Below are 14726 nucleotides of genomic sequence, written 5' to 3' on the forward strand. Positions count from 1 at the left end.
CGAGCGGAGCGGCCGGTGGAAATGACTTCATCGAGATGATGCCTAATTGATGTGGGGGTTATTTGGCCCGGGGGCGGCCGGCGGCCACCTCTGAGCCGCTCCGCCTCGGCTCATTGGAGCCGGACCACCGCGCTGCCGCCGCTGCTTCAAGGAGCGGCCCAGCCGCGGCCGGACCTCGCCTTCACTTCGCCAAGCATGTGTGCCGTATTGGCCACCTCGAGTGCGCGGTCGCGGTGCAGTCTGCGAGGCTGCTTGCTCGTCATGTGACCAGGACCTTTCAAACTCTGTCGGTGAGTGTACTGGGGTACACCACAATAGGGGCGATGGGTTGCCTGCCGCTCTGCAGACCGTTTTTGCTACCCGCCGCTACCCCTTTCGCCCCCGGGGCCCGGCCCCATCGCCCGGACCACACAAGGCGGCCGTGGTGTGTCACGGGAGGCTTTGCACCTCGGGCTGCGGGGCCGGCCGGAGCCTGCGCCAGCCTCGCCTCGGATGTGTTGCTCCGCTTCCATGATGTTATTATTCCGGGTCGTCGTTGTTTTGTCGGGAGGACTCCAGGTGGAAAGGGGGAGGGGGGGGGTCGTGATGGGCCGGGGTGGCGGTAATTACCGGGGCAACATCTGTTCTCCTTCATTGAGCCGAGAGTGTTTGAGTTGATTGAAACACTTGAACGGCCGGCCGGCCGGCCCAGCCCGGGCATGGCGAGGCGTGCGGACCGGACTGGACCCGGGGCGGGGCGGGGCGCGGCGCTGCGGTGTGGTGCGATTATGAATGACCCCCTGTATCGACTTGACGCTTGGAGATCGGCGCAGCCACACCTTCCCTCCCCGGTGAACAAACCGCAGAGGGGGGAGGGGGAGGAGGAGGGGGCTCGCGGTGTTGGCCAAGGCTGACTCCGGGCGCCACAAACACTCACATAGACTCTCTCTCACACTCACACACCTCCACATACACACACGCACACACACAGGTGCCCGCCCGCTCGTGACACAATGACAAGATCGATGTTGACGAAAGTGCGCCCCGCAACGCCCCGCCACGATCCGCTTCGCGGTGCCACCACGCCCTTCCAGGAATGTATCTCACCTGCGAGAGAGAGAGAGAGAGAGAGAGACAGAGAGACAGAGAGGCGAGAGCGAGAGGAAAAGGTTGTAGGCCGTGACGCTATCTGGCAGGTCGTGACGAGGGGAAGCGGCAAAGAGCCTAACGGTGTATCCTGTATTGTCTCCTTGCTACTGGGGCCTAAGTGTGTGTGTGTGTGAGTGTGAGTCTGCGCAGTATCGCAATATCGTGGGCGCTCAGTATGTACCCAGAGTACAGTAATACTACGCGAAGGGGAAGTGGGAGGGGGCGTAGCCTGCGAGGAACTCGATATCAAACGTACCCTTGGACCATTCGCGTGTGTTGCCCGGAACCTTGCTTGCTCGCTGAGCGAGGCCCTGCCTGCTCGCCCCTCCTCGAGTCGGCTGGCTTGGCTGGGCTTGGCTGATCGGAGCTGCTTGCTGCACGGGATTGAAGCCTCACTTCTTCTGCCGCTGGTGTTGTGCGCCGAGTGAGGTGGCTTTTTCTTGTGCGTTTCGTTCGTCAGCGACGTGAGTCTGAGTCGAGGAGTAAAGGAGCCCGGCAGCCCGGCCCTTCCAGGCGATCGCTCGGCGGGGACGACGATGCCTTGGCGGGGTGGGGCGTGGCGGGGCTCGATTCGACTCGGTGTACCGACGTCGCGGTTGAAAGAAACCTGTTTGTCGAAAGGATGGGTGAGCGAGAGAGGGGCTTTGGGGAAAGGGCGAGGAGAGAGGAGATGCTGTGGCCTGTGGGGCGTTACGTGGTTTAGGGATGACTCTGGGCCCCCTCTTCCTCGGTGATTTCGCTCCACTCCGCTGAGCATCCCCTTATATATAGCCACGAGCGGCGAATCGCGAAATATGTCTGAAATGCTGAACCTGGGGCTGCCGGGCGCGCCCGGGCGGCGGTGTGGCCGTGGTCGTGCCCGCAGCGAGCGGGGAGCAAATCAAGCAGTAAGTGATGGAAGTAGTTCGGCGGCGCATGCAAGGTGAGGGGCGATAGCGAACTGGGGCAAAAAGGTGTGCCGTGTGTGTGTGAGAGAGAGAGGCAGAGAGAGAGAGATGAGTAAGGGGTTGAAGGGCGCACGGAATGGCAATGCGAGAGGGAGAAGGACAAGAACACGCCGGTGTGTTTGGGCTCGCGCCGGAGCGGTCATGATCTGTGGTCCGGAGTGCCGATCCAAGGGGAGCGCGTGTGCGATATTTCTTTCCGGAAACGCATTCGGCGGAGCTCGATCGTGTGCGTGCGAGAGGCTGGATGTTATCTGCCCGTGGCTCTGCCTGGCTCTGCCGGCGACACGGCGGCCCTGCAGCGAGTGGAGCGGCGCGTCCCGCTGCTGCTGCTTCTGGATGCCGAGGAGGAAAAAAAATGTGTCCCCGTCCGGCCGGGATTGGCAGGCGAGCTCATCAAGAGCGGCGCAGCGGCGGAATTAAGATGCATTGTCTGCGCCGCCCCGCCCTTCCCTGCCCCGCCCCGCGACGCCATTCCCAGCGGGTGGGACGACGCACAGTTTGAACTTGCTCTAATTAACATGAGCTGCGTAAGGCGCACCTCGACTCCATGTCGGCACCGCCCAGCCCCGCCCTGGCCGCCTAGAGAGAGGTTGGGGATCAGGAGAGGGAGATACCAATGTGCTGGGCTCAGCGGTATGAGAGCCGAACACTCCTTTATGCTGTTGTCAGCATGACCCCAGGAGTCCCGCCGCATAGCCTCTCGGCTGCCGCCATCTCCCCCCACCATCCCATCACCTCCACTATCCCCATCTCCGCTATCACCACCTCCACTCACTATCACCACCTCCACTCACTAACACCACCTCTATTTACTACCACTACCACTTCTGTCTCAAGCTCCACTATTACCATTTCACAACCCTCACCACCACCCCCTCACCACATCCATCTCCACAACCACATCCGTCTCCACAACCACCACCATCTTCACCACCGCCACGACTACCACCGCCAAAACTACCACCACCCAAACTACCACCACCCAATCTACCACCACCTAATCTACCACCACCTAATCTACCACCACCCAATCTACCACCACCCAAACTACCACCACCCCAACTACCACCACCACCAAAACCACCACCACCAAAACCACCACCACCAAAACCACCACCACCAAAACCACCATAACCAAAACCACCATCACTAAAACCACCACCACCAAAACCACCACCACCAAAACCACCACAAAAACCACAACCACCACAACCACCACTACCACCACTATAACCACCAAAACTTACCACCTCTTTCTCCAGCGGTGTCCCTCTCACAGTGTGGATCTGCCGGCGCGGGGCGTGTACAGTGAGCCCCGGGCCCCGCTGCTGGGGTCCCACCGGCCCGCCTGCCAGCCAGGGTCCTTCAAGCCAAATGGCGCACTTTGTGGGCTCGAATGCGACGTGAAGCACATTTCTCGTGTGGCGCCCCGGCTAGAGCCCTGGCCGCAGGGCCCTCTGCCGGGTATGGCCGCTCGGTGCTTGCCCTTCACACCGTCCCAGCCAGGCCAGCGGTCCCACGCAATTTGAAGCGCGGTGCGTTTTAAAAGGCCTTGTTCATCTATCTACACCCGGCAGGACACGACGTGAACACCTTTATTACGTTTTTTCTTGTTTCTTTTTTTTCTGCGTGTCTGCACGAAACGAGGACATTTGTTCTCCCGTATTTAGAGGGGCAGTGTGTTCTAACGCAGGGAATGCGCATTACTTTTAAAAGATGTTATGTTGTATTTGTGTGTACTATTGAGCACCGACTGTTTGCCTCGGATCCCATGTGAGTATGTATACTAACGCGGTCTTTGTCTTCTCTGTTGCAGCTAGCGGCATGGCGTGGCCACGGGTGCCCGTCCGGGGGGTGCCTCCCGAGCGGGGGCGGTCCCGGGGCCCGCGGACCCATCCGCTCGCGAGCCCGCTCGCACTGCTCTTACTGCTGCTGGGTTTGAGCTCGCCCGGAGCAGCCCTGGCTCGGAATCTCGGTAAGTGTTTTAATTTGAGCTGCGGGCTGAGCCGCCACCAGCACGACCACGGCGATGTCAGGGCGGAGCGGAGCAGAGCAGAGCGGCCGCCGCCCACCGGGCAGGCGCTGCCGGGCGCTGCCGGGCGCTGCTGATGGCGGGGCAGCGCCGGGCTCCGCTGTGTCATTAAAGTCCATTTGCTGTCGAAGGCTCTAATATGCAATAATGATAATAAACACACGGCTGTCCAGCTCTGCTTCTCCTGAATTGAGTCGTGCGGCGGCCGGAGGTTTTGTCCCCACGTGCTGGTGGTTGTGGGACGCGGCGTTTAGAAACCGTTGTTATTAGGCTGTGTGTGTGTGTGTGTGGAAAGAGGGAGGGGGGACTTATGACGGGCTTTTATGGAATCCAGAATACTGTGTTCTGTGTTCTCCATGTAAATGTCAGTCAAGCATATTATCGTGTATTCTGTTTATTATTCCTTCTCGCCCTCGTCGAACATTTTACTTGCTTCGAGCTTCAGTTTGGGCTTACTGTTTTTCGAATCAAGCACATGGTTTCCTGGCCGTCCCTTTTAAAAGTTTTTTATAGGTACAAACATCTTTGCTGTTTTACCCTTTTATCAGACGGTATCATTTTCTTTACGTTATCGTCACTATTTGATTAAAATACCACATATTGGACCCTTCAGAGGACACGGCGAGTGACTCGTCTGCCATGGCGAGGGGAATGTTCACGGGGAAATGGGGAAAGGGGGGGGGGAGTTATTGGGATGCTTGGTCGGATTTCTGACGCCATTGGTGGGCGACTGGTGACCGCCCGGGGCCGGCCAGCCAGCCTGAGCCAGCCTGTTGGGGCCGATGGCCGCTCGGGGACAGGACAGGAGGTATGGGTTAGAGATAAGCAATCAATCCGCCTGGGTGCGGTGTGGATGGGTCCGGCCGAGACCCCTGGGCTCGCCGGGCCGGGCCCCACGGGGGGCACCCGGCCAGGGACTCGATACTTTTTAGTTTTTAGCAAATTCACTTTTATTGTCTTGTCGACCTCTTTTGACGCTGTTTTGACGCGGTGCGTCGTTGGTATACGATTCGTTTTAAAATACGCTACCTCCTGCCTATAGCTATTCAATTGATATGAGGACCGGAGTAAAACTAAGACATCGGCTGGTGATCTATAGTTAATGTCAAACTGGAACAGGTCTGGCTAGCCACCGACGCTGTTGTAAACTCGGACAGTGAGGAACTTTCGGGCGTGAACCTCGGACGTCGTTGCGGCTACCCTCCCATTGCAGGATTCGAACTTGGACATGGAAGTGCGTGGCGGTTCAGAACGGCTGCGAGACTTGTCTTAGGAGCGCGCCGCCTGTTTTTCGATCCGCTCCAGATACACGCGCCAGACGCGAGCCTCTTTTTCCTCCCGGCTAAAGCAGCAGGAGCCTTTCATTTCCGGTTCCATCTCCCTGGACGCTCATTGGCTGCCGGCGGGCCGGCCTGAGCACAGCCCAGCAAGAGCAGTCGAATTGATAATACGAAAGAGAAATGTGACATCATTTTTTCCCTCCTCTCGCGCTCGTTTCGTTCGCCCTGGAGGATGATGAGCTTCGCATGATGATGATGATGACGACGACGACCGAACCGAAAGCCGCTTTGCAGATTTAGTTTTATATCGAAAAGGGGGTTCTGGGGGCGCGCGACAGCAGCGGAGGCAGGGCATTCCATCTCGGACGAGTTTGGGAGTATATTTTATTTTTATGTTCCTTCACTTGTCTTTCTTTTTTTTTCCGGGTTGTCTGGCCGGACTCGATACCCGTATCGTGTTCCAGCCAGGAGGAGGAGAAGGAGAAGGATGAGATGAAATTCGCGCGTGGATAAATGCCTAGCCGCCGATAGCGATCTAGCGGCAATTATGAAAATGAAGACAATCTCGCGCGTTTTCCTAAATCGTTCGGAAAAGGGTGGCGCTGCCCCGACGATTTATGGTGTTCCCGGTCATTACCTTTGGTTAGCGTGGTCTCTCTCGCTCTCTCGGTAAACACGAGGTGTGTGTACGCACGCGGAGCCACGCCTGCCGGCCAGTTGCGTTGCGCCCGACCACGCCACGCCACGGCACGCCACGCCACGCCCCGGTCGGCTGGAGGTACGGAACGGATTCTCCTCGGAACTGTGACGAATGGAGGCGACTCGCCGGCGGCGTCTGGCGCGCTTGCTCGTTCGATCCCCGGTGTCTGGGTGTGTGTGCCTGTACATGTGTGTCTGTGCATGTGTGTATGTCTGAGTGTGTGTGTGTGTGTCTGAGCGTGTGTGTCCGTGAGAGGGAGAAGGGGGCGCGTGAGTCGGAAGGTGTTTACCGGACGGTCCGTCTGTCAGTCAGAGTGTGTATCCAGGATGTCCCGCAATCACGTGGTGGTGCAGCGCCGGGCCGGCGGCGCTGGCTGTCCCGTCCAGGTCCCGTCCAGGTCCCGTCCGGGGGGCGCCTGTCATTCCCCCCGACACCTAGGGGAGCAGCGCCCACCTCCCCCTGCGCGGCCTTTCATCAGTTATCGCTGGCCGGGCTGGCCGGCCTGGCTGGCGTGGGAGCGGCCGGGTCCAGCTCTGTTTACCCGCCGCCCACGCCAACACCTATAAACGCACGATAAAGGCCGGCGCGGGGCGGCGCGGGGCGGCGCGGCGGAGAGGGAGGTGGTTGATCTCGGCGATGCGATGGTAGGTTTCCGTGGGTCCTATCTGTCCCAGCCGGCCCCGCCGCGCGGTGAGAACGGGCAAGGGTTCGAAAGTGCGGCCGAGGTGCACGTACACAGCGCTGGGACCCGGCCGATAGCCTGGCAGTGGCTAGCTTGGGGAGTGCTGTCTTTTTGTGGACATGAGTCAACTTCGTGGCCCGGTTCACAGTAAAATCAATGTCTGATATTTTTTCAGACGCAAACGGGAAAACTTTGAGGAATACTCATATTTAAGGAAAACCAACTCAGATTTGTGGGCAATGTCCTCAGAAAATGTGAGAATTCCCTTTATTTTTGAGACCTATCTTCAATTTATGAGTTTTCCCTCGAATATGCCAGTTCCTCAAAGTTTTCCCTTTTCTTCAAAGTCCTACTCTTGTTGTTTTTGTTCGACACGGCCGGGGCGCTCCTGTCGCGCCCAGCGTGTGCTCGGCCCAGGTGGTCATTACCTTTCCATGAATCATGGGAACTATTTCGCACACTCACTCGCACACAGACGCAGCCGATCTGATCTGATTTTATTCCGTTTATATTTTATTTTTTTCTGCCCATCTTCTTCTCTTCCCGCTCTCCTCATCTGCATCAATAATCCCGGGAAGGAATCGGACGCCATAACTTGGCCGGCCGTATCCTCGGGCGTGATAATTACGCCAATGGTGGCGGGGCAGAGCCAGGCGGGGCGGACAGGTGGCGGCGCGCCGCACAGCCGCACAGCGCACCCAGTTTTTTTTTTCCCGCAAGGAAGGTGCTGTTTTCTTTTTTCGTGATAAAGTTTTATTTTTGTTTTAATGAGTTTCATAGCTGTTTTGTTTTTTTGTTTTTTCAAGAAAGCATCTAAGTTTGAACAAATATGAGCAATAGGGTAGTCTAAGCGCTGATTTCCTTTATTTCAAACTCATTGTGCATTTTTGATGTTGGCTCATGTCAGTGTCACACTGTAAAAACAAATGTCTTACATATTGAGAAAAAATGAAAAATATTGAGGAATTTTGATAATTTAAAGAAAACTTATCAGATAATACAGAAGTATCCTAAAAAGAGAGAAAAGAAATATATAGAAATATGTACATATTTTAAGGACAAGATCTAAGGACTTTTTCTCGAACAGGACTTGTATTCTTCAATGTTTTCCCCTCTACCAACTTTTTTTCTCCCGTGTAGTGTGGTAATGGTGCATGGTGTACTGATGAGTAGGATGACCGCGCTATGTGCGATGCGTGTGTGAGTGAGTTGCACAAGTTTCGCTTTTGCAAACGCAAGCGTGAGGCTCTCATTCACTGGCGCCAGGTAGCCAAGCCAGCCCGCCATCCACCCACCTAGCCGTCCATCCATACGACTTTTCACCCGCGGGCTCGACGCGTCAAGACGGGACGGGACGGGCTGAAATGGCGATTTCATTGTGCCGTTCAGTTGAATGCCGCCGCAGCCACCAGTGTCCGCATTTCAGCATCGCCAGCCGGCGGCGGCGACGGGGGGCAAAATGAAAAAGGAGCAAGGTTGGGGCGCTGCAGTCCATCAGCCGGGGCCTTTCGAAGGATCCTGCCGTCTGTGTCTCTGCTTGTGTGTGTGTGTGTGTGTGTGAGTGTGTGTGTGTGAGTGTGAGTGTGTGCGGGAGGGAGCGCGGCGTGGCTCCTTAGCATACTCGCCATTAGCATTGTGTCCTGTTTATGCCCCTTCGATGCGTGTTCGGTCCTACCGCGGCCTCACCTGTCCATCTCCTTTCTCCCCCTACCTCTCTCTCCTTCTCCCCCCTCTCTCTCTCTCTCTCTCTCTCTCTCTCTCTCTCTCTCTCTCTCTCTCTCTCTCTCTCTGTGCTGCTACCGGCCGAACAAAGGCCGCTCAGCATGGAGATGATCGAGAGAGGGATAAAACAATAAGGTGGCTGTGCTGCGCTGCGCCGTGCTGCGCGGCCCGGCCCGCTGCGCCGCGATCCTGGCCGGGCTGAGCGGGCTGTGCTGTCCGGGCCGGCCGGGCGGCGCGCGCGGGGCAGACGTGGCAACGCCGCGGGGGCTGGGCCGGGCCGGGCTGGGCCGCCTGGCCACGGCTGGGGCCACTCACCGCACCGGCACCACTCGGATGCTCACTCGCCAGATGTTGCAACGCCGCCCCGCCGGTGCAGGCAGGCATGCCTGTGCCTGCCGAAGACCTCCCCCCTCCTCCCCCGCAGGCAGCCCCCCCACGCCCCCTCCCCGGGCTCCAGTGGGTCCTACCAGGTTACTTGATAACCATATTCGGCGGTGGACATTACTGCCCCCACCCCCGCGCCACCCCGCGGAAGGCCCACCTCGCGGTTGAGAAATGGCAAGCTGTATATGAGGGTAGTAGTAGTACGTAATGCGAACCGAACATTCGTAATTTCGTGAAATGTTGACACACTCAATTTCTGTAATTCTGGCGAGTTAATAGGTCGTCCAGTTCGCTATGAACGAGTTGTCACAAACCCTTTCTAAAGCGAAGCAATGAATAAAACGTGGATGTAAAGAAAATATTCTTGCCCACCAGGGATTGGGCGAGATTCCATTCTTTTGTGGTAATTTGGCTTTGGCGTTCGACTAATTTCAATAAAATTGAGGACAGAATACTTATTTGCCATGTGCCATTCCATCACTATCTGCTCCAGTCATCTGATGTCACGCATGGACGTCGCCGCCAGAGGTCGTCACCTGGAGAGCGCATGTCACGTTATAATTTATCCATAACGTGAGTGACGCTAGTGACCTGAATGAAGTCCAGGCCACCTGGTGTCACGTGGAGGGAAACGTCATCACGTCGTCAGCCCGAGTGCGCCCTCGTCACGTTATATATGACGTTTTCGCGGTCACGCTTGTGACACGCGTCACGTTTATTTCCCTCCGGTGGGAGGGATTAAACGCGGACGTGTCGGGAATGTGTTTAGCGGTGACGCACCCGAGGCAGGGCTTCCTTGATGGGCCCCGCCGGCCAGCTCGGCGGCGAATATCGGCCCTGGCACCGACCGGGGCCCGGCGGGTCCGGCGGGTCCGGCCCCGTTCCGCTCCGGGGAAGGCAGGGAAGGGAGGTGCCAAAGAGGCGGGTCCCCGGACACTTAGTCACCGGCCGGCCGCCTTCCGCGAGCGGCACGATGACGAAGACGACGTTGATGACGGGGGCGGCGGCGGCCGGAGAGGGACCGGGAGGGACTGCTGCCAGACGACAACATGATGGGCACAAGAAAACAGAATGACAACGGTCCAATTGTGTTATCTTTTTCTGTTACCCATCGCTTGGGAGGGGGGGGGGGGTAATTGCGAGAAGGTCGCAGAGGTGAAGGGTTTTCGGAGGTGTGTGTGTGACACGGGGGTAACAGCGGGGTAACTCGTGTTGTTTTCACGGCACGTCTCGCCCTCCCCCGGGGCGAAGGGGCCGATTTCCTTGTGGGATGGTTGTCCACCGTGAGGTCCTCGGGGGGAGGCTCTCTCTCTCTGTGTGTGTGTGTGTGTGTGTGTGTGTGTGTGTGTGTGTGTGTGTGTGTGTGTGTCCTCGGCCGGACCCTCCCGAGGCCCAAGGCCTCCCTCTTCCAGGATAGTATCTCCTTACCGCAGCAAAGTGCCTACGTCGCAGGGGCCGCGGCTGGCCGGGAGGCGATGTACACTCGGGGGTGTGGGCCCGCCTCATGGCCTGCCTCGCCTCCCCCTCGGGGCTCGGGGGGTAGTTGTAGGTGTCGGGGAGGGGGTGGCGGAGGGTTGGAGTTTAATCCCACCCCGTACGCGCCACGCCCTTCGGCCGACGGGGATCCAATCCCGGCCGGTGATCGGTCCCCCTCCTCGCTCTCGGTAAATCTTGTCGTCCACCCCCTCGAGGAGCCCTCCCCTCCTCCCCCGACGGGCCGTTAAAAGATCGAAGTGGGTTCAATCGAGAAATGCAGGTCCCGCCGGCCTGGGCCTCTGGCCTGGGCTGGACCCGGAGCAGCTGGGCTGGCTGCGGAGGGCGGGCCGGGCCATGGGCCGGGCGTACATGTGGCAACGTGGCCCTCCAGACGGCAGGTAAGGCGGCGTGCTGCTGGCCGAGGCCGCTCGGGACGCTCGGGCCGGAGCTGCTCCTTTACTCCAACTTCATGGGACGACGGATTTCACACAGACGCCGCATAGCCGGCACTGCAATAACATGGGGGGCGCCCCCCCCCCCCTCACCGCCACTCTGACCCCTTCCTCCTCGCGCGTACTTAACGGGGATTTAAACTTTTCTCTGGGGCCTCCTCGGTGAACAGGGGCCTAAAAGTGCCCCGGGGGGGTTCAGGGCTGCCTGGGCGCCGCGAAGTGGAGGACGCGGCCACCTTGGAGGGGAAGGGGATTTGCGTCCAAGTGGCTGGGGCCGGGGATGGCGGCAGTTTGGAAGCACCTGCGGGTGGAATCTGGCTGGAGGCTGCTTGCTGGCGGCCTGCTTGTCCTCCTCGGGGGGTCGAGGCCAGCTGTGTTGTTGTTTCCTGCCGGGGAGGGAGGGGGAGGGGGAGGGGGCGGAAGTGCTGCTCACATTCTCGCCTGCCCCGGCGCCGGGCAGGGGTTGTGCGTGTGTACGTCTGAGCAGAGTGAAGATGACTCGAGGACATGGTACGAGAGTTCTCTTGACTTAAAATTTATATTTTTACTCTTCTCAAACTGATGGCAATTACCTTGTTTAAAATCGGCGCCTTTGTGAAGAAGCCCAATCGCAAGACCTGGAACGGTAACCTACATGTGACAAACATTCGCGCACCTCTGCAGTGTACACCCACGCCGACAAGTTTTCGCCGCTGAGCGCCACGGTACAGCGTATAGTGTTGGCCGCAGGTGCTCCGGGAGTTAGTTCACCACGGAGGGGGGTGGGGGACGCGGCCGAGGGGGTGTTGACGGTGGTGGAGGTGGTGAAGGTGGTAATTTGAGGCGGGGAGGTGCTCGTGGTGGCAGGGGGAGAGAGGAGGGGGGGGGGTGTAATGTGGAAGGGGTTGGTCGCGCTCGCTCTAGACCTGGCAGCCTGGATTTATTCCCAATTTCACCGGCTTTATGAGAGTCGTGGAGTCGCGCGGCGCGGCTCGGCGCGTCTATGCGGCTGGCAGATCAATATCATCCCGCCCCGCCCCGCCTAGGCCGGCCGGGGGGTCAGCAAGGCGCTCATTAATACATGCAAGCCTCCTGCGGCCGGCCCTCCTAATGCGTTGTAAAGCCTGCAAGTGCCACCCCCTTACCGCAGGTTGGCGACGAAAACCTTTTCGTTTGATTTCACTGCTCGGCTTGTGAGGGTCTAATGGGTTTTGTCGTAGGCAAGGCAGGTTCGCGGGTGGTTTTGGCAAACCGCTTGTTTTTAGCTAGATTTTCGCCAGTGGGCGGTCGTGGTTCTGGTTTTGACGGTGTTTTCCGTCAGAATCGGGAGGGGTGCGTTCGTTGCGCGCGCTTTCAAGAGGGTTGCGAGAATCGCGATCTGCAATGTTGGGCGGAGCGGCCTGGCCGAGAGAACGGCCCTGCAGACGGTAACGACCGGGACCTTGAAAACATTCTCTCTTCCGCGCTCTTTCTCCCACGCGCTGCGAGGGAAAGGAGGGCCCTTTCCTCGCGCGATTAAAAGAAGTAAATTTAAAGTTTAAGGGCGCGAGCTGAAAGGGCCGCAATTGTTTAAATGTAGTACCCGCGTAAAGGGAATGGCTGGTCTAGACCGCATAAAATAATGTGAGTGTTTTTTTTACATCGTTTTGCGTGTTGTATAATTTTTTCATTATTCTTTCTTTAAATTGTGTCAGGCAAAATCTGTTTGACGGAGACGAGCTGTTTCCGCAGCTGAGCCCGGACGGCTGGGTCCGGTGCTGGGTCCGCTGGTGCCGTGGGTGTCGCGAGGAGCTCCCCCGCGTGAATCATTTGGGTAGAACAGCAACAACAAAAAAACAAATCCGTGCGGGATTAAAATGTCGAGTAGCGGGCCGAGACAGTGTTTGGGTGGGGAGCTCCAATAAAAAGTTAAAAAACAACACGGCGGGCCAGTCGAAGTGTTTAGTGATTTAGGGCGGCCGTGGGCGCGGCTGGACGAGGCGGCCGCAAGTTGTTTCGCGCAGCGCCGCGGTGGCACCGCTGTCATAGGCTCGTCCCTTATTCACGATCCGTACGGTGCGAGCAAGAGAGACGGGCGGGCGGTGTTGGCGCCGGCGACATAGTTGGCCTCGCTGAATGAAAAATTGGATGGCACGATTAAAATTGACAGGCATCGCGCGTTGCTGCTGTGTCCGGCAGGGGCAGGCTGCTGAAGCTCTCCCGCATCATGAAGACAGCAGCGCCGGTTCGTCGAAACAAAACGACATCGCCATATCTGCTCAACTGACTGCCCCGCTGTTGTTTTCGACAATGCTCTACGCAGTAACGCCCCCACTACAGTATTTCAGTCTCTCTTTATGGAACCGTTTTGAGAGAGGGGCGGCAGTTTGTTGCAGTATAGTGGGCCGAGCGCAACCCCCTAAAGCATTCATGCCTGCGCCCTAGGACGCGCTCCTGGTGGTGGTTTTGCCGTGTGGTGACGCTGCTGCTGGGCTGCTGGGGCTGTCCTCGGGGCTGCTGGCGCTCTGTGTAGGCGCCAAGATAACGCTCTGGCGGGCCGTGTGTGCGTGCGTGCGTGTTCGTATGTGTGTGTTGGCGTGTGCGTGTGTCTGTGTGTGTGTTTCTTTCTCTCTAGCTGTGCGCGGCAGGGGAGTAAAAGGGGCCCGAGTCCCCCAGCCCCACCCGCCCACCCCACGTGACTGTGTTAATGGTGCGTGTGTGTGTGTGTGAAAGTGAAATGCACGTGTGTGTTGTGTGAGGGGGCGGTGGGGGCAACAGAATAGGGGTGTGCAATGCGATTGTGAGACAAGTGAGTGATGTCTGCGCGGAAGGGGGGGATGAGAAGAATACTAAGCACCCGGGGCATTAGAGAAAGGGGTACCCCCTTGAGCGCGGCGGGGCGTGGTGGGGTCAGGTGGGGTAGTTAGGTCCGGTAATGCGCGCATTGCGTGACTGATCGGGGCGGGGCGGGGCGGGCCGGGACGGGCCGTGCGGCGGGGCGTGGTGGGGTCAGGTGGGGTAGTTAGGTCCGGTAATGCGCGCATTGCGTGACTGATCAAAGCGTTCGCCGGCGGGGAAGGGGAGTGGGGTTGGAGGGAGGGCTGCGCTGGGCCGCACGGCCCCACTCGCTTCCGGGGTTCATTTTAGGCGTGTAGCAAGCTGTAGCTCCGATATCTAGATTTGCCTGCATTTTCTCAAAGGTGGCCAGGCCTGCGTCGAGGCCGGCTCGGCGGCTCGCTCGGGCCTCAGGTGTGAAGTAACCCTCACCTTCCCCGCCGGCGCCACGCCCCAGCCGCCTCACCACGCCCCATGCTCGCCCTTCGACAGAAAGAGAGAAAGAGGGGGGGGGGGCTGTGCTGTGTCACGGGCTCAATTTTCCTGTCCCATTTTGTAATTTACCAAATTGCCGTCCCGCGCTCAATTCTTTCTCTCTCGCGCGGCGCTGCCGACTTGCGCGCGCGATTCGGTCTTCCTTTTGCTCGACTGCCATCTGCATATTACATTTCTCAAACCGGCGCGCACATGCTCATTGCTCGCACAGCGCGGCCGCGGGGACGCGCAGCGACGCGCACTGAAATGGGGCGATCTGCCCCGGTGATAAATACCCCTTATTTTGACTAATCTCGGCCCATTTTTCGGCGTCGCCGCTCCGCAGCGAGGGCCGCCCGGGCCGCGGCGTGTGCAATGTTATTGTGTGCGATCCGTCGCCCCCGCCCGCGGCCTGTTCCACCTCCGTCCTTGCCCCATCATGCTCGTCAACCTTTGCTCATTCTCTCTCGACGCCATAGCTCTCCCCCCCCCCCTATCTCTCTCTCTCTCTCTCTCTCTCTCTCTCTCTCTCTCGCTCTCTCTCTCTCTCTCGCTCGCTCGCTCCCCATGATGCCAGGGCAGCACCAGGCCGTCGGCTGGAAAATATTAACCTAGCGGAAAAGGGGGTGTAATGTGGAAGGGGTTGGTCGCGCTCG

At 58.5% G+C, this 14726-nt stretch overlaps 1 protein-coding gene across 6 annotated transcripts in view; it reads left to right on the forward strand.

The window, feature by feature from the left end:
- LOC113211849 (latrophilin Cirl) overlaps positions 1 to 14726 on the forward strand; it is a 255784-nt gene that overhangs the window by 55608 nt on the left and 185450 nt on the right. For all 6 annotated transcript variants that reach the window (XR_008011518.1, XM_052270681.1, XM_052270682.1 and 3 more), the window contains exon 2: positions 3892 to 4050. Coding sequence is in view for 5 of the 6 variants with exons in the window: in XM_052270681.1 (XP_052126641.1) it covers positions 3892 to 4050 (159 nt within the window). In the remaining variant the exon portion in view is untranslated. The remainder of the gene's footprint in view (positions 1 to 3891; positions 4051 to 14726) is intronic.

Source organism: Frankliniella occidentalis, unplaced genomic scaffold (assembly GCF_000697945.3).
Source record: "Frankliniella occidentalis isolate FOCC.00 unplaced genomic scaffold, Focc_3.1 Scaffold134, whole genome shotgun sequence".
NCBI lineage: Eukaryota > Metazoa > Arthropoda > Insecta > Thysanoptera > Thripidae > Frankliniella > Frankliniella occidentalis.